The sequence below is a fragment of the Typopeltis vanoorti genome, chromosome 19, assembly GCF_054136105.1.
Source record: "Typopeltis vanoorti isolate ZY-2024b chromosome 19, IOZ_Tvanoo_1.0, whole genome shotgun sequence".
In the NCBI taxonomy this organism is placed as follows: Eukaryota; Metazoa; Arthropoda; class Arachnida; order Uropygi; family Thelyphonidae; genus Typopeltis; species Typopeltis vanoorti.
The window spans coordinates 80642059-80667990 of record NC_143567.1 but is presented as its reverse complement, the minus strand read 5'-3'; the positions used below and the strand labels follow the sequence as shown (position 1 = coordinate 80667990).

The window sequence follows — 25932 nt, the reverse complement described above, 5'->3', positions numbered from 1 at the left end:
GAAAACTAACGAGTATTGTGCGTAAAGCTAAATCGGAGTATGAAAAGAAATTGGCAATGCAGGCTACAGACAATCCAAAAGAATTTTTATCATTATACCACAAGCAAAACAAAGAATGAATTGAAGAATAACTTTACTGAATGCAGGATGGTACTCTAGTGTTAGAAGCTAATGAGATTGTTCAGTTACTGAATGTTCACTTTGCTGAGATATACGAGGGGAATTAAAAAATGTCTGAACTTTTTAAATAGCTGCACAAAGGGCGCTCTGGGGCTACTGTACGCACCTAGCGGTAGGTTTTGACAACAAACTGCCATTTTTACCGTCTTGCTATGAGGATTAGTCGTTGAGTTACATCCACTGAAGTGAGCTCGTATACAAATTGTTCGTCGGATTAGTGACAAATTGACAATGAAAGAGCTTGAAGAATAACGCGTGCGCGTGCGTTATTCTTGCATAGGAAATTGCAGCGGCCACGCGCGTGCGTGGTTGCTGCAATTTTAAGAGACATTTTATTTGCTTAACCAAGCATATGGGGACTAGTGTATGAGCTGAACTCAGTGCTATGTGTGGTTTAAGGTTCGATGGATGAGTCGGTCAAAGATGAAGGTTATGTTGGTTGTGTTTTTTTTTTTTTTTTGATACCATTATGAATTTGTACCACGTGGTTAAGGGAAGGTCTGCACAGGAAGAGGCCTGAATATTTGAAAACCAGACTTGGATATTGCACTACGGCTCACGAGTCGCTCCTCATCGCAGTTATATGGCAAAACATCAGACATCTGTTGTGCCCATCTACCCTATTCTCGGGACTTAGCCGGAGCAGACTTTTTCCTGTTTCCTCAAACTTAACCACGCTACCGACCAAGATATTTATAGAGGTAAAGGTTATCATCGATGCGAAGTGCATATTAAAATTGTAATACCATTGATATTACATTGAAATATATGATGGATACGAAGCGTATAAGGATGCGTATTTGATCAAAAATGGCCGGTAAAGTGGTTTTAAAACCACTTTGAAAGGACGTCTTTTCCAAACCATAGAGGAGATGCAGGAAAATGCGATAAGAGAACTGCGCGCCATCACAGGAGTGCGTTCCAGGAAGCATTCCAACAATGGAAGAAACCGCCAATAGATGGGACTACTTTGAAGGGGGGGGGGGCAGTGCTTAAAATGTCGTAAAATGAGCAATGAAGTCTTTATAGCGAAAGATCGGTCTTTTTTTAGCACGCCTTGTATCAACTAAGTGTATTTAACACATAACAGTACGACTGCTACATTGTATGGAGAGTTAGAGTTGCATGAAAATGAAGTCGGAGAGCTGTTGCATAATCTGGATATGAATCAATAGGGATGGATGGCATATCAGCAGATTTGCTAAAGGAATGTTCAACCGAAGCTAAGCCTTTGATGTTTTTGCATAACTTGAGTCTCAGCTTAGGAATTTTCAACTTAGGAATGGAAGCAATGTATGATATTTCCATACAAGAGTGGTGCAAAAACTGATGTGCCTAACTACCGACCTATCGGTATCTCTGGTGTAGTAGTGAAGATTTTAGAGAAATTGGCAAGAATTCACATATAGAAATGGGTAGACAATCAAGCTACACTATGCAAGGAGCAGTATGGGTTTATTAAAGGAAGGTTATATTTTGCTCATATTGTATAACAATGTTATTGACGAGTTGGATAAAGAGAATGGATACACTATGATAATGTTGGATTTTTTGATAAGGCATTTGATAGGATACTACAAGAAGGACTGTTGCATAAGCTGCAGAATATAGGATTAGGATATAAACACTTGACTTAGATTTGTGGATAGTTGACAGGCAGATATCAAAAAGTGGTAAACGGTGGGTGTGAATCTGTCAGATTTAGGGTGACCAGTGGTCTACCTCAGGGTTCAGTCCTTGAGCCACTGTTGTTCAATCTGTGTATTAATGACATTAGGAAGGGTCTAACAGGAGATGTGTAATTTTTTGCCGATGATGCTAAGATAGGTAGGGCAAACAGGAATATTGTGATATCCAGCTCATACAAAATGATTTGAATAGGCTAGAATTTGGGCAAACGAATAAGGCTATCGGTTTAATGTTAGTAAGTGTAAAGGTATGCACTTTGGAGTAATGCGATTTACAGTGACGTATTATATTAGCGGGGTTATGCTACAAGAAACTGATGAGCCAGGGTTCATGGCCAAATCATGGATAAAAATTTGAATTTTAAAGGTCACATAACAAAAGTTGAAAATACAACTCGGAGGATAATTGTAATGTTGAAACAAACCTTGACATACAAGGAAAAAGAAGTTGTTTTGTTGTCTCTCTTTTAAGGTCTTGACAAAACCGAAACTTGATTATTGTGCACAGATTTGGTCTTCCGGGTTCCAAGGGATAAAGAAGCTGTGGAAAGGTTGCAAAGAAGGGTTACTAAAATTATATCCAGATTGCAGGATTTAGATTATGAAGACAGATTATGAGTGTGTGAATTACAGACTCTGCTTAACAGGAAAAAGAGGGGTGATATGATAGTGGTCTATAAACTTCAGGATGGGTATTATAGGATATCATCTGACGGAAGCTTGCATGAGAACACAGGGGCATTAATGGAAGTTAAGTTTGTTTGCAGTCAAGAAAGGGGTAACAGCTAGGTTTATCTCACAGAGCAGTGAGTGAGTGGAATAATTTTCTTTTATGAGTAGTGAGCGCATCTAGTGTGAATAAGGTAAGATATTACAGCTAGTTTGGGTGACTTCTTACCTATATCGATGAAACCTTGACTCCCTCGAGGCGTCAGATAATAATAATAATAATAATAATAATAATAATAATAATAATTGCTAGAGTTGTTGAAAATTTGAAATTGGGTGCGAAAAGGTGAGATATGTGAGGATAAATGGAATGAATATTGTAGAAAATATGGAAAGAGGGTCAGAGACAGGAAGCAACACATCAAAATAAAGAGAGAAAAACGATGGAAGTGTTAAGGAATAAGTAACTTTGCCATCAGAACAAAAAAGAAACCCTAGAACCCACACTATTTCAGACATTAAATATACGGTGTTCGGGATAGGGACCGCGAGATAACGACACTTGTTGAGCCATCTCTTCACTGCATGCCACATAATTAGTGATAGCTTTGGGGTTACTATCTCTGATTGGGTCTCAGTGGAGATTAAACTGCCCACTCAATCTCCAAAGTTAGCTATGGCTAAAACGGCCTCGCCTACTTCCTATACAGGATTAAAAGACGTTAGCTGATTTTATTTTATTTTATTAGTTTATTTTTTTGCCATTATGATAATGGAAACAGATAGTTATGCATCTTGTCTACACTAAGATAAATGTGATGGCTGCATCGGATAAGAGAGAAAGAGAGAAAGAGATAAATGAAACGATTGTTATGGCTTCATTTTGATTGAATGATCGAGTATTCTGACTAAGATGGATAGGTGTAGAAGTACTATAGACAGTACTTCTCTATCGATAGTACTGGAAGGAAAAGAGATTGCTTGTTCAATATTGACCAAATATTTGTAATTGCAATGAAGACTACATTCCAAGACTATAAATATGAATAGGGCTTGTCAGATGGACAAACTATGTCATAATGCCAGCGCTAGTGAACTACCAAATGTTCTGCAGGGGGAAAGTGCACGTAAACGTTGCTTCGATATTTCCTCCTGGTCCATTTATTTTCATACAAACACACGCATTCACGCGTACACACACAGGAAAACATGGGTATGGTCGGCCGAAGAAGTTAAACATTGATGGAAGAAAATGAGTAACGGTGGAACGACGAAATAACAGTCCTAAGAAAACGTGTAAGCACACTCAGACAACTATATCAAGGAACATACAATAATCAAGATTTAAGACAGACTAGAAGACAAAACTATTATAAAACCAAAGTAGTAATAGGGGCACGTCTGACCAGATCAAGATCAAGATAAGAAAAGGAATCGTGACGTGATTGGCTTATAAGAAGATGACGTCATTGTATGTGTGTGACGTCATGTGTTTGGAATTTCCCTGTGGGCATATGTGCCAATGACTTCAGTTCTTGTGTTTTGGTTCGCGTATGGAATTATGGGTAGTCGTAGAGATCAGGATTCGTGTCGTGATTGGTAGGACACTTCTGACCAGATCAAGATCAAGATAAATAAGGAATCGTGACGTGAATGTTTGTTATTATGAGATGTAAATAAGTGACGTTATTGTTTGAATGGAAAAGGAAGATATTAGTGGATAAGGATTCGTAGTAGCATGATTGATGGGATACTATGAACAAAATAGGGGTATGGTGAATGTGTGTGGGGGAAGCAATGTCAGTGTCTTGGATGTGTATTGTTATGAGTTGTACATAAGTAAATAGTTTGTGTATGGCATATGGATAGTGATAAGATAAATTTTGGAATGTTTGGAATTTCGCTGGGGGGTCCCCCTTCTGTCAAGGACATCACGTGGTGTGTTGGGTTCACGTATTACATTGTGGGTATTATTTAGAGATAATACCCACAATGCAATACGTGACGTTATGTGTTTGGAAATTTCTGGGGAACATATATCTCTCTGTGATATCACATGGTGTTTTGGTTTGCCTATGAAATAGTAAGCGACGTTTTTGAGATAAGATCTCTTGGAATTTTTCCAGGGTGACACACATCCGTCATTGTCATCATGTTTTGTCTTTGGTTGTCTATAGATGGCTGTACTATTTTTCCAATACATTTGATGGTATTGCTTTCCTGTTAAAGGGTAGGAATTCTTAGAGTAGAGTCGTGATGGCGGCAGTGATTAGGCTTTTCTGAATAATTTAATTATATGCTAGTGTTCCTCAAACACACACACACACACACACACACACTAGACATGAAAAGTCGCTAATATATCCATGTTAATACTCTAATATGTACCCTATGATTATTCTTATTACAAAAAACTATTCAGTATTAGAATTATGCTTACTAAAACATACGAGCAGTGATTATTGAAATTACAAATATCAATTGTTATGTTTAAGTTAAAAAAAAATAACTTACATTTCTTTCCAGAATGGGAACATCTTGGTACTGTCTAGGTTTTCTGAATATTCGAAATTGTTGATTTTTAGCATATGTTTACAACACAGAACACAAACGCAAGTCTGAAAATGCAGTTGACTTTTTCATTGGATTGCTGGGGCTAACATATATTCACAGCACAAAAACACACAAACATAGGAGTTGAAAGATATTTCTGTAAATAACCAGAAAACATAGTTGATTACTTAATTTAGATTACTATCCAATTGGTTTTCTGTATTAATTGTTTTCCACAGTTGCTCATGCTATGTAATCCCAAGCTTGGTGGGAAAGTCTATGCGCCGTGTTGTTTAGGATAAGTGTTATTTCCGGTTTCGAATTCAGAATGCTATTAGAGTATGGAATTCTGTCAAGTGAAATGATTTTTTTTTTCAAATTGATTGGTAATTTTCTGTATTTTACTTTTAAAATTCAGTTTAACTACATATTCAAACAGAATAACTGAGCAAAATTAATAAAGAAATAAAATGTATGTGAATTTATTTTTCAACACTGTAGATTTCTCATTAAGTCTTATCTTAAAGATGGTTTTTATCTTATTTCTCTTATCCAGTCACCAATTTTGTTGTATGTAAGCGAGAAATCCTGTGTTTAGGTTGGAGCTCTTCGTTCCCGTGGGAAATTATTGCTGTAGTAAATTAATGCTTACATTTATTTTTTTAAAAACTAATATTGAGTATTAATTTTACCTGCGATTCCTTGTTCTCTTAACCTATTTCTGTAACTGAAATTTATTTATTTTATTTTTTTCTTTCGCATTAGTAATTTTAAGTAACGGATATGAGATAAACAAGGTTTGAACTCGCCTCTGCATTTTCTTTCAGAAACTTCTTTTGCCAGCACAACAAATAAATAGTTATTTCTTATTATTTCAAATGAATATTAGCTCTGTAATATATACTTTGTTAATTTCTATGTTACCTTTTATTTGACTGTAATATTATCAACAAATTGTATTTACTGAATCTAATATACAGAAAATAAATAAAGTGAAAAAGACAGATTTTTTTTCTTTCTTATTCTTCTGATTTAACATTTGTGCTGATGTTCATAGTGTATGATTTGTCACTGGTGTTTAAGTGTAATTCATGTGATTTTTCTCCATGTGACATTTCAAAACAAGTTGAACTATGGTTTTTACATAGTTGTAAAAACCACAGTTCAACTTGTCGATCTCATTTCCGTTAATCCCAATTAGGTGTTGTCCTCTCAGTCCGACATTTATTTCACATTACGGATATTTATAGATATATATTAATACAATTATTATATTTAGATATTCTTTCCAATACAAATAAATAAATATTTATTCTTATTTCAAATGGAAATTAGCTCAGAAAGAAAGAAAGAAATTAAGAAAAATTGTAAAGAAAAAAAATACGGTTTACCCTCAAATAAATATTTATGATCGCAGCAAACAAGAAATTCATCAGCTTTTTCAAAGTTTTGAAATTCGTGCACATATTGTTTTCATCATTTGGTATCATTTAAATGAAGAATGGGTCTGGCTATTAAGTTCGTTAATGTTTTTCTGATTTTTCTCTTCCAGTGGCGAGTAATTTTTGATACATGCATGTTGATTCACTTGTTATCTGCATGCAATGATAGCTTTATATTTTTTGTCACTTTTCAGGTGAAATATTCTCCACTAAAATTCTGCCTATTAATTTAATACCCATTTCCTTCAGGCTTCCAAGAGTTGACATAGTTTCACTGAGTGGATTTTCAAAAAAAAAAGTAATTAGAAGAAACACACGTATAAACCACAGTGAAAATTATTTAATTGTAAATATTTCATCCTAAGTATCTTAGGACATCATCAGTACAGTATTTAAACAAAAATTAGGAATAACATACAGTTAGGGCGAATGCTTACAATAGAATCTCATGAAAACGTGCATATCGTGCTAAAGTAATACAAAAAAAAAAAAAAAAACGTTAATTATTTAACACAGTTTTGTATGATAATTTCCCATACTTTAGGAATAGTAAGAACGTCGTTGCGGTTTAGGTTTGGTCTGTGTAGTAGGGCTTCAGAACTTTCTTTGTATAAACGTTCATGTTTAAATAAAGATCTATGTAAAAGTTTAGCCTTTTCCCAATGGATCCTATGGTTTGGATTTTCAATTCCGTGTTGAGAGAGGCCAGATTTCTGCGGTTTAAGAAGACGAATGTGGTCTTGATGTTCCGAGATGCGTTTCTGAACAGACCTACCTGTTGGGAAAAGATCCATTGTGAAAAGGCTAAACTTTTACATAGATCTTTATTTAAACATGAACGTTTATACAGAGAAAGTTCTGAAGCCCTACTACACAGACCAAACCTAAACCGCAACGACGTTCTTACTGTTCCTAAAGTATGGGAAATTATCATACAAAACTGTTAAATAATTAACGTTTTTTTTTGTTTTTTTTTGTACTACTTTAGCACGATATGCACGTTTTCATGAGATTCTATTGTAAGCATGCGCCCTAACTGTATGTTATTCCTAATTTTTGTTTAAATACTGTACTGATGATGTCCTAAGATTCTTAGGATGAAATATTTACAATTAAATAATTTTCACTGTGGTTTATACGTGTGTTTCTTCTAATTATGAACGCACCACAGGTTTCGTTATTTAAAAAAAAATGTCTGGTTAGTTTGTGGCATGAAATTTCACAAAGGAAAAATATGTTATGGTCTTACTTAAATTTGTATAACACATCAACGACACCCAATTTGTTCATTTAAATTTACACATTTTATTTGAATGAAATATTTTCTACAAATAGCATTTACTGAATCTAACATAGAGAAAATACATAAAGTGAAAAATACAATCTATTATTTGTTCTTTAATCTTCTTACTGTTAAATTTGCACTGTTGTTCAAAGATTCTTCTCATTCTTGTGGAATTGCCATGATCTGGTTTTTGACAATGTGACTCTCATCTGAATGTTAATTTTCATTTGGTGATTGTTGAGAATTTATTACTATAGTAAAATTAAGGGTTGCATATTTATTTTTTTTGAAACCAATACATATATTTCTGAACATTATTAAAAGCACAGAATCTTTTGTTGTTTCCAAAAGCATTTAGAAGTACACGTTATATTTTCACGTTTTGGGCATCCAATTTCATTTAAATCAAGAACAGGCCTCCCTATTAACACTTTCATTGCCAAGCTGGAAATTGGAATTTCGTGTGGTGGCCAACTTTTTTTTATTTTTTTATTTAGTTAACGACGTCCACGCGATAACGCATGATCGGCCGTTTGGTGAGAACTCGCATCGCGCGATATCGCGTGTTTGGCAATGATCATGTTAACCTCGTTAATGTTTTTTCTCTCTTCTCTTCTTTTGGCGAGAAAGATTTAATATTTGCATGTTGATTCTATCATCCAATTTCTTAGTTTTTCCAGAGATAGAGAACCAATTTCCCACTTCAGCTGATGGTTATATTTTATTAACCCAAAATACCGTTTTTTAACTCTTTCAGGTAATTCTTTCCAGCTACAAGGTGATTTTGTCGATGCATATCTTACAATAATTCCATCAAAAATACAAATTTCTTTAGAAAATAAATTTGAAGTCTTATTCAAAAGAAATTGACAATCAATTATTCCAATGATAACTGAAAATTCGTATTTTTCTCCCACTGTTAATTTTTCATAATCGTTTTCCTTCATTATTCTTCTTCTTAGATTACTTCATATGGCACCACAAATAAATCGTTATTTATTATTATTATTATTATTATTATTATTATTATTATTATTATTTCACTGATTATTAGCTCTGATCTTATATTTTATGTTAACTTTCTGTTAGAAAATTCTAAACAATTAGAACTTTTCACAAAGAAACTTTCAAAGAATTTTGTGACCCACCTGTTATTTTTACATTACCAAACACAACACACCTCAACACAAAACAGCAGCTGCAGTGGATGAACGATTACCTTAAATCCAAAGTCATTCGACTCTATGATTTTTTCTTATAGTACTATTTACCCTTACTATATGCCCTACCCTGGCCATTCCTTCAAAAATTAACCTTTTGCGCTGATGATTCAATGACATGCTTTCACACACTGTTGGATATACTGTTTGTGTGTTTTTATCTTACTTTGTGTGGGGAAAGGTAAAATTTGTATAAGTGCTATTTGGAGAGTACAAACATTTTTTCTATATCAAACTTTAAGTCACGTTATAGGGTTAAATATCTGCTGTCTCTCTGTAAAACACCCAAATTCTAACAGTTCATATTTTCGATTATGTGAACAAATTGTTTTCAGATAACTTAAACAATGTCAACAGGTAGCATTAAACAATTTCTAAAATAATCAATTACATGTATATCAGTTTTCAACACTTTTCCCCTGTTCCTGGCATTAATTTCACAGTAGTGAATTTTTTTTTCAATAATTAAACAGACTGCATTAAGGTATAAAGTTATGGATTTAATTATCAAATTCCAATCAGGATAACTGAGAAAAAAATTCACTGTGGAAAAACACAACAACAAAAGCACACATTTTTGTTCATTTAGGTTTACAAATGCATATTTTATTTTGCTGAAATACTATTTACAAGTATATTCACTGAGAAAAAATCTAAAATGTAATTACCTCAAATTAGTTAGTTTACACTCTTAACATTTTCCAAAGAGTTCAATGAATAAAATTTTTGTTACTCACTGTTTCTTGGTTACATTACATCAAAATAGCTGGTCACGGAAAAGAGTTTTTAAATCAGATACCATGGTAAGCACAGATCCATACATTTGAAATTTTGTCAGTCCGGAAATGACACCATGCCTCTCTGAACATTCTGTGCATTCTTTTGTCACCAAATATACACAAACAGTTTTTGTAAAATGTTCGTAAATGTCACAAAATAAAGAATATTTATCAAATTGGATAAAATCTTGAAAGTCTAATTTTACTATTGATAAAATTAAATTATTAGCGATAATTTTCCCCATGATATGAATAGTTGGTAATTCAGTTTCCAAAAATAGTAAAGATTAACATTGTCATACATTTTTGGTGAAAATGTCTCAGCTTCTTCACAACTAATAAAAAAAACTTTACTTCCATCAGCTCCTGTATCATCAAGTATTAGTTCTCCATCTTGGCATTTCAGAATACAACAATCACCTAGATCCATTTCATAGTCAACTCTTCTTTGCAAGTAGCTGAGGATATCAGACCACTTCCTGCATAACTTTTCCCAAAGTGGTCCTGGATAAATACATCACAATATACGTGTCTTCTGAAATAATAATCGGTTTCCATCCTTTTAGAACTATGTGAAGAGTTTTGTCTCGTGCCATTTTCCTGAAGAAAGAAAATTTCAATGACATTTGTGGCTCACCCATTATTTTAATTTACATTCCTGGATACAAAACACCACAACATAATACAATTCCTGCATTGAGTGAACGAATTGCCGTAACTGCAAAGACATTTGACTCGTTTGTTTTTACTTATAGTACTGTTCACCTGATCCTTAACCCTGACCATTCCTTCCAAAATGAAACTTTCATGCAGATGATTCATGGAGATGTTTCTACATGCTGTTGGATATGATGTTCATGTGAGATTATCTTACTTTGAGACATCATAGGGCAAATATTATCTCTGTGGCTCGAAGGGTATTCTATATTATTTGTCCTTATTATGTTAAATATTTTATCCTCAAAAAGAATTTTTGATGTTAGACCATGTAACTAGTTTTCTGACTCATATGTCCAAAATTGTTGGGATGGGGAAAAAATAGCATTAAGTGGCAGAAGTGAAAAGATCATCAAAAGGGTGACAAAGTTCTTCCCTTCAATGCTCCCCAACTCCCTAACTCCATCATCCCCCTATTCTCCCCCTCTCCTCCAGAAGATGTCATCTCAGGCTAGTGGAGATGTGCGAGCTCATCATTTGGCAGATATCTTTTAGCGATGTCACCTCCAACTGATACTGATAAATGCAGAACAAAAAAAAGAAAGAAACGCTTCCCTGCAATGCTCCCCAACCCCATTCTCTAACCCCTCATCCCTTCTTCTCTAGAGAATGGTTTATTATAAATTATTTTAAATGACTGATACTAAGAGATAAAGAGATGACATGGTTTATATAAACTATGTCATCTCTTATGATGACATGGTTTATGACATTCAAAAAGAGATGACATGGTTTATATAAACCATGTCATCTCTTTATCTCTCAGTATCAGTCATATAAAATAATTTATAATAAACCATTTCATCTCTTTATCTCTTGGTATCAGTCATTTAAAAATAATATATATATATATTTTTACCTTGGAAAGTTTTTTACCTTGGGTATAATATATGTTAAAGATACCAAGCTATTTTAAACCTGGTTTTACTCCATTTCCCAAGTAAGTAAACAGACAACAAATAAGTCAAGTTCACAGCTGCATGCAATGCAAGTCTGACCCATAAAGTAGTACAAGTCTAGGCAACTCGTGGTAAAGTTGGAATAAGCTCTGATCACTATTCTTAATATTTACCCTTAATGCAAAACCCATCTCCTTGAAGAGATGTGTATATATATATATATATATATATATATATATCATATATATATACTTGAGGAGTATATATATATATATATATATAGTTGAAGTCAGACTTAAGTTCAAGTCTAATTAGAATGGAGGAACATTTTCTAAGCCTGTCTTCGATGGATTCCCGAATTAGCCAATCTCTGCCATGGGCAAGCGGTTTTTTTCTCCTGGTAACTCGGGTTTTTCGTCTCGTAAACTCAAGAAAATCGACCGTAGTACCCACATTATTTCAGACAGTAAAATATCTTATTAGGGTTAGGTACCAAGAGATGGCAGCATTTTTTTGCCAGCCTCTTCATCAGGAATGCTATAATTAGTAATAGACATGGGCCAGCTATCTCTGATTGACTATGAATGGAGATTGAACTGCACACTCAGTCTCTGAAAGCTAGATATGCTATAAAGGTCCTGCCTACTACCTATAAAGGGAATAAAAGGCGTTAGCTATTTTTTTATTTATATATACATGTGTGTGTGAATGGAGATTGAACTGCACACTCAGTCTCTGAAAGCTAGATATGCTATAAAGGTCCTGCCTACTACCTATAAAGGGAATAAAAGGCGTTAGCTATTTTTTTATTTATATATACATGTGTGTGTGTGTGTGTGTGTGTGTGAATGGAGATTGAACTGCACACTCAGTCTCTGAAAGCTAGATATGCTATAAAGGCCCTGCCTACTACCTATAAAGGGAATAAAAGGCGTTAGCTATTTTTTTATTTATATATACATGTGTGTGTGTGTGTGTGTGTGTGTGTGTGTGTGTGTGTGTGTGTGTGTGTGTGTGTGTGTGTGTGTGTGTGTGTGTGTGTGTGTGTGTGTGTGTGTGTGTGATTGATTATCTCATTTATAAGGGATAACTATATACTATACTATGGCACAAGTTTCTCTAATAGAAAAAATTGGTCTGTAATTTGCTACTCTTCTCTTGGAACCTCTTTTATGTAATGGAACTATCTTACCCCCTTTCCATTCCCTTGGAACCTTGCTAGAACTGAGACGTAGAATAAATAGCTTTGTCAAAGGCACTGCCAGTTCACTTACACATACCATACGAGATGACATATCCTACAGGCGTACTGCTATATTCACATTAAAATTTGTCAGTATAGCTGAGTACCTCCAGTTCATCTACCTGAATGCACTCATCAGTCTCTGTCACTGCAGTGACTGTAAAGTTACCACCTGCATGATATACCCTTGCAAAGTGATCACTTAGTTACTGAACTATTTATTCTGTGTATGTACCTTTTCTACTATCAGTGCTGAGTAAAGTTATCTTTCCATATTCATTCTTTCTCTTACTTGCTAAGTAGCGAAAAAAACTCTGTTAGATTTATTTCCACCTGCGTAGCAAATATACTCTTGTAATCTGAGTTAACCTTCTTTATCATGCTAGTTACCCATGCTGATTCCTTCCACAATGCTTTTTTTTTGCAGCTCCTGTTTTATATCGTTAGTCATCCACTTAATCCCTATTGGGTTTATGCTCCTGAACCGTAGGGCATACATACTGATACCGACTCGCTCAAACAATTCTTGTAACTTAGAAACTGCAATCTGAGGTAGTTTATACACAACATGGTCAGAGGCCCATCTATTCCAACATGGCTTAACTTTTCTAGTAAGGTTTGATGTTTGTGTGTGTCAAATGGTTTAATGAAGTAAATTCTACCATTACAATTTTGTTTTTATCTAGGACAGCATTAATTACATCTGTAAAATTTTCCAAGAGAGGTGTTGTTCGCTTATTCTTCTAAAAACCGTACTGCCATTTGGGAATGATTTAAAAATTCTATGTATATGTAATGAGGAGCACTATCCACTCCATAATTTGTTTGACAATTGGTAGTGTCGGGATTGGTCTGTAATTATTTTATAAATTTCTTTTTTCCATGTTTTATGTGTTATTATGACAGCCTTTAAAATACTTATATTTGCCCAGTTTCAAATATTTTATTTATTACTTTTAGTAAGATAGTTCCTAGGCTAGCTGCTTGTTGCGATATATTTTTAGGTGTTTGATGCCGTAGATCCTGGATCTTAGTTCAATATTTTGTTTAATGATTACAGAGAATAGTTGCGTTTCTCTTATGGTTGAGGATCATTGTCTGATTTGCTTGTGGTCCGTGTGGAGAATCAGCTTTTGTGTGCAGAGGGTTTTTTTTCTCTGAAGGCCTTGGATGAAATCTACATAGTATTGGTTAATTATTTGCTAGTTGTTGCTAGTAGTTGCTCGGAAAGCTTTATATTAAGGTTTCAGAGGAGCTGATATTGGGAGCATGATCTAGCATCTCATTCATCAGATGCCACGTTATTTTATTTCACGTTAATATGTTAATTTCGTGCTATAATCGCAGTATATACCTCCACAATTGTCTTAGGTAATTTCCTTAATGTAATTTATGAAAGATGTTTTCCCATGTGAAATGATCGGTAAAACTCTTTGTTACCATTATACTATTTCTCTGTTTCTTATATTGTAATATATGTGATCGCAGAAAGGTTTCATTATGTTTACATAAAAAAGCTACATGCATTCCCTACTGAATACATTTCTTAATTAAATCGAAATTTTTCTATAAGGTACAAAAATGTGTAGCTCAGTGCATTTGACGTTTACACACCACGGCGCTTGATCGCACGAAGGAAGACTTTGTTTCAAATCTAGTCTAGAGGAAATTTTTCTAAGCCTTTTTTCGACCGGTTCCCGAGTTATTCGATATCTAGGGTTTTTTTCCCTCCAGATAACTCGGTTTTTTTGTCCCATAAACTCAAGAAATTCCACCGTAGAATCCACACTATTTCAGACCTTAAAATATATTGTGTTAGGGTTAGGAATCACAAGATGGCGGCACTGCGTGCTGCTTAATTAGTGATAGCCTTGAGCCAGCTATCTCTCATTGGGTACCAGAGGGGATTGAACTGTCCACTCAGTCTCAAAAAGTTAGATAAGGTTAAAACGACCACACATACTCTCTACATGGGAATAAAAGACGATAGCTGGCTGTTTTTTTAGTTTAATACCCGTGTGGTGGACGGGATAAGAATAGCCCCCACAGTAGCCTATGCATGTCGTACGATGCGACTAAAATGGGTACCCAGAGAGGGTAATGGATGGCGATGCTGTAGCTAATGAAGTTTTAACTAAGGCTCGGCTATTGCTGTTACCCTCCTGCCATGATTAAAGCTTATTGCTCAATAATACCCTATCCACACATTTTCTTCTACAGATAACGGGCAATATGAAAAGCATTCTTGCTTCACCCAATCTAGCAAAAAATAAAAAAAAATAAAATAAATAAAATAAAATAAAAAAATAATAATAGAAATAAATAATAAAATAAAAATAATATTTTTCTAAAAGTTTTTCTCCTCTTTTCATTTAGGTTTTTTTTTTCAATTACGTCATGTAGCCGAGTAAATCGTCACATCATATTCATAGCTTTTATTACAACTTACAGAAGTATCAGACTTGCAGATGTATTACCGCACGAAGTGCACTCAACATCAATAGGTTTAGTATTTTCTCTAGCATGTAAGTTCAAATATCTTATTCAAATCATACCCTTTAAATAAACTAAAACCGGAGCGAGCTAAAAGGACATATTACAGAGCGAAGAATGATCTAAATTATCTGGTTTGTGACAATAAGGGTATCCTGTACATTTGTAGTCTTTATCACCTGATATTGAACAAACATTGGAAACTAATACTTGACAACATATTAAGGATATGATCAATTCTCAAGCTTCTAATAGGATCACGAACAAAGTTAAATTAATTAAAAATTTTGAGACTTTACAGGGATAACAAGAAATATCCTTCAAAGGGAAAGAAACACTAGCTTCCTCTCAATAAGATTGGTATTAATAAATGCAGTTACCATCTATCGAATATTGATTTAAAACAGACTCAAATATAGAAAAAAACCTACTTAATATCTTCATCTAGACAACCTAATTTACTTTGAATGGAATGTACCTTCTCCATTATCCATTCTAAAATCTCCAATACATAATATTATCAATGCATCAGGCCTTAAAAATCTAAAGAATAACCATTTTATTATTCTTCTGGCACATAAAAGAAATGCAACTGTTATCTTAGATAAATGAAGAATGCAATAATATAACGGCGCTATTACTGTATACCGACTCTTATTTGATTTTTCAAAGAAATCCAATTCATAAACTCCATAACCATATTAATAATCTCCCCAAGATTTTCACTGAATTCTCTAGACATTTCAGATTACCTCTACATTCATTGCATTTTCTCGTTCCTTGAATGTATGGCGTACATAAAATACATTAGGAAAATCATTCTACTAAGACCTGTTGTGAAAGGCATTGACTCCCACACATATGAGATTTCAAGAGTTTTGTCTAAACTTTTAAAAATGTTAACATGCTTGACTACCTCCTACATCAAGAAATCCGAACATTTCCTTTCGATTATTAAAGACAAACATTTTCAAATCTTAACGAATTTTTACCTCTTTACTATTGTGTCCATTGAAGAGGTTATAATTATTTTAAAATAAAAGTTTGCAATAAAAGGTGTGGTATTGCTGATCTATTACATCTATCCCCAGGGCTGGCGTTACCATTTAGGCGAACTAGGCAATCGCCTAGGGCACAAGCCATGAAGGGCCGCAAAACTCCAAGCTATGCTTTATTCATACTTTACTAATATATCAAAATGAAATAGTGATATATGATTTAGGTATCGATTCTTTTTCCTAATCCTTCACACATCACTCTATTTTACTATTTAACTCTTGGTTTTTTTTTGTTCCTTACCTAAATGATTTGAACTTACCGCTATTTAAAATTCAGTTAAGATAAATATTTTAAAACGTTAACATTTTAAAATATTAAATTTCGGAATTTTATAACTTTTTCTTGTAAATGAATTATTACAGAGACTTTTTAAATTAATTAAAAACGAAAATAAAAAAAGCCTTATTAATTTACCTATTAATTTAACCTGAAAGGCAATTTTATTTTGTTTAATTTCAATTAGAAACATTTTAGTTAATGAAATAAGAGACGCACTTGTAAACTTTGCCTAGGGCGCAAAATAACCTGGCATCGACAGTGTCCATCCTGATTACTTCCGATTTAGAAACACTATTTATAAACAAACATGGAAAACTCTTCATCTCATGTATTGGCAAATATATACACTGCTTAGAAAGAAGGCACAGACAGTGTGAGGAACAAACATCCATGGCGCCCACCTTGATATCATGTAGGACATCCTTTCACCACAATGACTACACCAAATCTACTAGGCAAAATTTCCATAAGCGTACGATGGCGATCAATTGAAATTTTGGACGATTCTTCCTGTAAGTATGTAAGGAGGTGCTGGACTGTTGTGAGGGGGACGTCCCTTGATCCCACCTGACGTTCCGGTTCATCATATATTTGTTCAATGGGACTGAGATGAGGGCTGTGTGGAGGCCAGTCAGTTGTTTTGATATATATATCCACAAACCATGCAGACAGATCATCACCAGCAGATGATGTGACTGCATGGTATATTGTCTGGTCAGCAACAGTCTTATGGCATGGTTTATTGTCTTGCCGAAAGAGACAATGGTCAGTTCCGTAGAAATGCTTTCTACGTTGTGGCTTTTCAATGTTCGTGTTACCACAAACGAAGATCTGAAGCCAAACCAGGAAAAAAAAGAACATACCGTCATACTCCCTCTTCCGAATTTCATATTTAGGGTTTGCACTCTGTAAGAGACATTCATCAGGTACCCACCACATCTGTCCATCTGCTTGGTACAGGGTGTAACGTGATTCGTCGCTCCATAATACAGCTTTCGAAGTTTTCACGTTCCACTGTACACGATCTTTGCGCGTTCCACTGTACACGATCTGAAGACAACGTTGCCTGTTGGTTCGGGTAGTGCAGGGCTTGCATATTGCAGATATATCAAGGAAACACATGTTTTGTGCCTCGGTTTTGAATGCGTTTGTGGAGTTTCGTCGTCCAGTCTATGCCCAAAACTCCGCATTCAACGTGTCAGCCGACTAGTAGCGGTTTTTACATATTATCCTTCATAACACCCTAACATCACGTTAGACGAGTGTAGCTGGTCGTTCATTGCAGGTAATTCTTGAAGTTGTCTCCTTGTGCGTCCATTTCGATATGGCACCACTGATTATTGACCTGGGATTGCCCAATTTGTCAACAATTTGCAGTACAGATAAGCCTGCAACATACTATCCTATCACAACACTTTTAAACTCCATGAGTTACTTTCTCACAGCCATTTAACTTGGACAGTTTCACTGACTTGGAAGTATCATATTTCTTCAATTTATTTCGGCTAAAAACACCTGACTCGTTACATGGCACGATCGATGGACCTTGCCCACTGGGTTCCCACTGGGCTGTACTTACCCTTTTCCTGAGGCACTAGAGTGGTCGAGGCGTTCTTCCCTCATTGTTTCGGGCCGTTAAATAGTCCCTAATTTTTCGGGCCCCCAACTAGAAGCTCGTCTGTCGTACTTATGCCTGTGCATAAGTACGGCCCTGGGTCCATTGACTTATTCCCAAGTTGTGTATTTAGTAGCCTTTCAGAAAAACCCATCAAATCCTTTGCACGGAAACGAATATTATGTAAGAGATATATTTATGCTATTTTCTTAATTTAGAGCCATGGTCCGGATTCCTATCAAGAGTTCTTGAATCATTTCAACAACTACCACCCAATAATACAATTTTCCACTGACTTGGAGGTTAACAGTTCTTTCCCGTTCCAGGATGTCAGACTTACACGTGTGTCATAAAAATTGAAAATCTCTATTTATATAAAAGCCACTCATACTTACAGATACCTTCATGCACATTCACATTCTTATCCACATTAAAATCTTGGCGTTATTTTGTAAGCAGGTTGTCACTAACCCCCTGTTTAAATCGCTAGCTCACCATATCGAAGATAATAATGATGTCAAAGGGTTTATTTCTCTTCTGTTTATTAGCTCTGTTTCACCAAAGTTAGCTACAATTCTCAAAAAAAAGTAAAAAAATTCGCACTTCTTTCACTCCTCTGACAAAACTCCGTTCTTCTCTTTGTGCAGTAAAATCAAAACATGATATTATCTAGGGATTTGCTGTCTTTAGTTTAACTGCAATGTGAAGTATTTTGGTTAGAAGGAAAAATTGATCTAATGGAAGAGCATATGAGAGATATCACCTTTGGTAGAACTAGAGCCACCGTGCTATCTAATCACGCTCTTAATTCTCTAATCCTTAAGGCAAAGAATCCACTATTCACCGTAGTCTTGGATAAATCGGAAAACATTTTTAGATGCTATAATGAGGTTGAAAAAAAAAGTATTGAATCTACTGAAATTGCCCTCAATTCGGTGCACCTTAATACAAACTCAAGTGGTAATCTCTTTGTAAACTCCTCAGCCATCCAACTTTTATGCAAGCGAGAACATACCCACATGAACATGCTCAACAAAAGCCAGCAAACGTTAGTCGTTGCTAGAGCCTCTGCTATAAATCGCTCGCAAATTAGTTAAGCAAGTTTGAGCGCGGTTACTAGTTGGAAGGCGACAATCGTTCTATGCTGTTAGTACACTCTCCCTCGATGAGTCTTTGGACTCCCTGGAGTGTCACATAAAAATATTATAATATAATATAGTATTATTATTATTATTATTATTATTATTATTATTATTATTATTATAAGCCTGTGTAGCTCGGCGGATGTGGCGTTTGCACACCGCCGCGCTTGGCCGCACGAAGGAAGTCTTGGTTTCGAGTCTAGTCGGCGACTAGAGGAAATTTTTCTAAGCCTTTTTTCGACCGGTTCCCGAGTTAGTCGATCTCTGGCACGGGCAAGCAGGTTTTTCCTCCCGGAAACTCGGGTTTTTCGTCCTGTAAACTCAAGAAAATCGACCTTAGAACCCACATTATTTCAGACATTAAATATATTGTGTTAGGGTTAGGAACCACGAGATGGCGGCACATTTGAGCCGTCTCTCTTCACTGCGTACCGCTTAATTAGTGATAGCCTTGGGCCATCTGTCTCTGATTGGGTACCAGTGGAGATTGAACTGCCCACTCAGTCTCCAAAAGTTAGATAGGGCTAAATGGCCTCGCCTACTCCTGTATACGGGAATAAAATGGCGTTAGCTGATTATTATTATTATTATTATTTCAACGGTGTCTCCATGGAGTCAAAATACTCATCGCGGGAGACCCGACATTGACACACTAACCATTATTTACACAATACTTGTCAAACTTCTCCTTAAATTGATTCACAGTTGAAGCATTCACAACCACTTCTGACAAAGCATTCCACCCATTCACAACCCTCCAAGTAAAAAATCTAGCCGTAACACCTTTGTTAACCCCTTAACGTACAATTCAAAATCAGAAAGCGGTCGTTTTTTTGCCAATTTTCTGGGCGCGTTTTGGGCGAGAGTGATTTGCTGGATCAAATTCATCATTATTTTTCAAATAATGATGAATTTGTGCAAACGCAATTCAAATAGCTGACACACGCCGTTGACAATTTTTCTCGGCTGAAAGGAAATAGGCACAAGATTGTCTAGCGTCTATATTCGGCTGTATTTATATGTGAAACCAAAATTCAAAATCAATTTTCGTGCAATAAACAAAAGACGTGTGATAGACGTCTTTGTATGTTATGGGGTTAACGACACTCTTACACGATCACCAGGGATAGCCCCTCGTTCAATCACTTCCTGCACTGGTCTTAAAAATATCTTCAGTATCAATCTTGTAAAATCCCTTTAACAATTTAAATACCTCTATCATATCTCCTCTCCTACGTCTATCAGCTAGTTTTTGGAGCCCACAGATCATCAATCTATCCTCATAGGGAACATCCCATAGACCTGCAATAATCTTTGTAACTCGCCTCTGAATCCTCTCCACCACTTCTCCATCACCAAGAAATCCAGACGACCAGATCTGTTCACAATAATCCAAATGTGGCCTTATTAATTCCTTATAGAATGGAACCATAACCTCCCTATCCCTGCTTGTCAGTATGTTCCTCAACGACCATCTAATTTAATGTAATGTTTTGGCATTCTTTGCAATATGCCCTTTAAATTTAAGTTCTCTGTTCACAATAACTCCCAAGTCTCTTGTCTTGTCAACTTCTTACAGTTCAGTTCCGTAAATATATAAACATCATGTGATGTCATCCTCCCGAAGTGCATCACCATAACACTCAGCCACGTTGAACTGACAGCCATTTACCTTAGTCCATACCGTTCGCCTGTTGAAGTCATCCTGTGAGATATTTACATCATTTGAATTGATTATCGCTCTACCCAATTTTGCATCATCAGCAAACAAGTGGATATTTCCATTCAAATTCCATTCAACCAGTATCATTGATGTACAAATTAAACAATAAAGGATCAAGCACTGAGCCCTGAGGCACACCACTAGTCACTTGCCTTTTCCTGGACTCAGCTCCTCCGTAAACCACTCTTTGATATCTATCCACCAGCTATCCTTTAATCCAAATCAACATCATCGGATCTATACCCATTTGCTTTAATTTATGCAAGAGAGTTCCGTGTGGCATCCTGTCAAAAGCCTTTGCAAAGTCAAGCAGCATCAGTGATTAAGGATTTCCTTTATCCAACTCCACTGTTACTTTATTATAGAAAGTAAGCAAATTACTTAGGCAAGACCAACCCTTCACAAAACCATGTTTCCCCTCATAAAGTATCATACTGATGTCCACCCAGTCTTGAATTCTAATTTTTACCAATTTCTCCAAAATGCTAAAATTAGGAGTTGCTAATTCTCTTGCACATTCTCATAACACATGGGCCGATATGCCATCTAGCCCAGTGGCAGTGTTAGAATTAACGTTCTTTAATATATTAAGCACCTCAATTTCGTTCATCTCTAGACTCTCATCAGTCAATGGCACATTTGACACTGCACTATCACTACCAAGATGGTACACTTTCAAGCAACTATTTGATTAGCTTCTGTAATTTCCCTACCATCAACACTTTTCAAAGAAATCTTTCCATGGATATTCTTCCTTTTACTAGCCACATAGCGAAAGAACTCTTTAGGGTTTCTCTTGGATTCACCAGCTCGCTTCCTCTCATAATTAGCTTTGGTTTTCCTTACCATGCAGGTTACTCTTTTTGCCTGTACCTTGTATTGCTCACTGGAACGCTCATCACCTTTTTCTTTTTACGTCCTCCACAACGTTTTCTTTATCTGCAACTCCTGTGTAATAGTATTATTCATCCATTTTACTCCTACTTGATTTCTCCTTCTGAATCTGGGAATATAGTCTGATAGCTTTCATCATACACTCCTTGACAATCTCCCACGCACGATCAACATCTCTCCCCTTGAAATTCTGATGCCATAATACAACTGAAAACTGACTTCTTAGCTTGTCATAATCACCAGCCTTGTAATTCCACACATACCCATTCTTAATAGAATATTGAGCACATCCTACAATCTCCCAGGTCAAGACCATATGATCACTTTCCCCAAGTGGAGACATTATTACTAATTGATATGTTCTCCGATGTTATGACCAGATCTAACACTCTAGAATCACTTGTCCCTTCCATCACATGCTGTCTCAGGTAATTATCTCTTAAGAACTGTATAAACTCCATTTCCTTTGTTCCTTGTGACCATTCCTTACCCCAATCTATGTCCCCAAAGTTAAACTCCCCCATAGTGATTACCTGACCTTCACTCATCATGCTAATTTGACAATACATGCTATCTACATTCTCCCTTATTCCCCTTGGATTATAGCAACGTCCAATTACATATTTCGCCTTGTTTATCTCTATCTCACGCCAAACAGCCTCGAATGAACTGCCTTCTACACACCTGTCACAGTGAGGCACTCCTATGTTTTTTGGCTTTAATGCTTCGTCTAACATTAATAAACCCCTCTTCCCCCATTCTGTCATCTCTGTCTTGCCTGAAAATACTGTACCACTTACATTCAATTCCAATAACTATATCATTCTCAGTTAACCAAGTTTCGCTAATTACCATAAATTTTGGCCATGTTGAACTAAGTAATGAAATAATTCCTCACACTTATTCCGAATACTTCGAGCATTAGTATACATAAACTGCAATACTCCCTTCCTCCCATAATCTCCCTGTGTGCGAATTAGCCCACTCTGTATACTGTTAATATTCTGCGAACAATTAATCCCAAATTCACAGCGATTAATGACCTTAGTACTATTTACAGCTGACTCTATCACCTGCCTCCCTAGCAAATCACATTTCCCCGTTTTTGCCTATTTACTCAATCCTTTATCAATAAATGTTCCAAATGCCAAGCTCCTAATCCATTTAAGTGCAAACAGTCTCTCTTAAAATACTCCTTCCTTTTATCAATCTCATCCCAGACATTCATAAAATGAATATTCACTTTCATTTCTTTGCAAAACCTTTTACACAATCTTGACACTATTCCTGTATATAATATAATGTAATATAATATAATAATAATAATTATTATTATTTGACACCTCCAGGGAGTCCAAAGACTCATCGAGGGAATGTGTGCCAACAGCATCGTACGATTGGTCCCCTTCCCTTCAAATATGATTTAGTGAGAGAGAGAGAGAGAGAGAGAGAGAGAGAGAGAGAGAGAGAGAGAGAGAGAGAGAGAGAGAGAGAGAGAGATCACTATAACAATAATAAAAATTAACGAAGCTTAATACAACCCGAAGGTAATGAAAAGAATAGTCTCTAATATAAGCAAGAAAGGTCATATAAGGACACTGAAATAAGGGAGAAAACATCCCATTTAATGATGGGGTAGAAGCTATCTATAACATCAACAAAAATAAAAATGGGCAAGGCGTAAAGTATGGATGAAGGACAATAGCTAAACTTTGAGAATTACAGACTTGTGTCCCAGACACATAAAACACACAGAAAAGGAAACTTGGCAAATAATCTAGGAGATGTTAGGATCTCATATGACAGTGAATAGGAGAAAAATTCAATGACTTTCTCTATACTGAAAGTTGGAATCCCTGCGATCTGCAGCCATGAAGAAACTAAGCTGAGAACAAGGATGTTGAAAGTTTATTTTTCACTTGGTTAGACTATAATAAATGTAGTTTAATCCTTTATCCAAGTGTGAGCAAACAAAGTTTGCGCCTGAAAATATCTTCAGGACTAGGGTAAGGTGGTACAACACCGGACAACTCGTAGCCAAGGTGGACCAAGCTAACATCCCTCCTATGTATCTCCCATAATGCAAAACACATCTCCTTACGGATATATGTATAATGTTATGCATTAAGAGAAGGGCCACTACCCAGATTAGTTTCGACCTTTATTGAGGTCTTCAGTGGGAACCAGGCCGCACTGAAGGGATAGGAGTGATGTTAGCTTGGTCCACCTTTGCTACGAGTTTTCCGGTGTTGTACTACCTTACCCCAGTCCTGAAGATATTGTCAGGCGCAAACGTTGTTTGCTCACACTTGGATAAAGGATTAAACTAAATTTATTATAGAGAACAGTATATATAAGCGCCTCCGTAGCGCAATTGGAAGAACGACGGTACATTGCGCCCTTCGATTGGAATAGGCCTAAGTTCGATTCTCGTCGCGACGGGAGGAATCTTTATCTGGTCGATTTCAATCGATGGTGAGTTAGCCGATCTCATACGGAGGTAGCAGGGTTTTTTCTCCCGGAAACTCGGGTTTTTCATCCCGCATACATACAAATCGGCCCTTCAGAACACACGCAATTTACAGACAAAAATTACTAGTTGTGGTGGTGTTGGAGGTGGGCGGTGGATGGCGTTGATTCGTAGTAGAGGTAAGGTGTAGAGACAGTTGAAAGATGTCCTCCCGCGATGAGTCTTCGGACTCCTTGGAGGTATCAGGAATAATAATAATAATAATAATAATAATAATAATATCATGGAATGCAAATAGCACGAGTGGATACTAATATATAAGTGAGCTAAAATTAGGCGATTATTATCTGTTAATTTAGCAAGTTTCTCTTTATTCTGTTAAGCCACCAAGGGGCAGTGTTTTTGTATTGAAATCCAAATATCTAATACCACCTGTCGCTGTGTTTACATTTGGTGGTTGCGCAAAGAAGTATTGTTGAGTTTGTCTTACGCTGGCTTTTAAGTTTAGTTTCTTCTTGCTATTAATGTTAAAATGAATGATTCGCTGTTAAGGTGCAGTATGAGTTAAAAATTTCCTGTTTCTGTATTTAGAACACCATTTTTTTGCATTTGCTCAATAGTTTTTAATTGATATTTCATAAGAATTTTTGATAATTTTTTTTTGCAGCATGTTGAAAACATTAGAAACATTTCATTAACACACATTACCGAATAAACGAAATTATCAAATAGGTACAAGGAACATATCTTTCCTCTCGCACCTGAAAACAACATTTTAACTTTTGAGTGTCGACAATAAGGTCGAACAGTTTGCGTGCCGCAAACTGTTGAAAACATCTCATTTCGTTATTTTATAATATTTGTTTTCTTGATATTAATATATTGCTAGTTGTGGTTCACTGCAAAACTGAGAAAGTCAAAGTATTCAGGGAATACTTCGACTTTCTGAACAAAATTAAAGAGTCCTGTACTGGGTGACATTATCAAACAAGGATGGAATTTAGGTTTTTGTTATAAAGACCATGTCTGTTTATAGAAGTAATAGAGAATTTCTTTATTTTACTTTTGACACTCTTAAAGTGAAATGTTATCTTAATGTGCAAGAGGAAAGCAAATTATTTTTATGCTGATTGGATAATTTCGTTTAATCTGTAGAGTGTGTTAGTAAAATTTTGTGGTGAATGATGCCAATGAAACTTTAACTGCGATTTTTATTTACGTTTTGTCGGTGGAACTGCTATTTCACTTGAGTTGGCCTTCCCCTTTCAACTCATGCACACACAAAATAGTGTCTCTTTCTTGTTGCATTTTTCTGTTAAAGCCATCAACAAATATTTATTTTGCTCATGCTAGATCATGTTGCACTCACATTACTCGAACATTTTTCAACTGACTTCAAATTGAACTTCTTTGGGTGTGGCATAAACAGACTGTTATATAAATTTGTTCTTCAAAGATAATGTTCAAGTGATTATGGCAACCATGCTATAATTTATTATTCCACTATGCTGTTTGCACATTATACTGGCTTCTTTGTATATTTTACATAGTTATAAAATCATAATTTTCCAAAGGAAAATCC

The 25932-nt window shown here is 35.6% G+C and overlaps 1 protein-coding gene across 1 annotated transcript in view; it reads left to right on the top strand.

Moving 5' to 3' along the window:
• Window positions 1-24801: 24801 nt before the first annotated feature.
• Window positions 24802-25932, top strand: part of LOC150096285 (adenosine kinase-like) — a 286808-nt gene continuing 285677 nt past the window's right edge. The window contains exon 1 of the mRNA XM_090409587.1: window positions 24802-24902. Coding sequence (XP_090265713.1) covers window positions 24883-24902 — 20 coding nt within the window. The 5' untranslated portion in view covers window positions 24802-24882. The remainder of the gene's footprint in view (window positions 24903-25932) is intronic.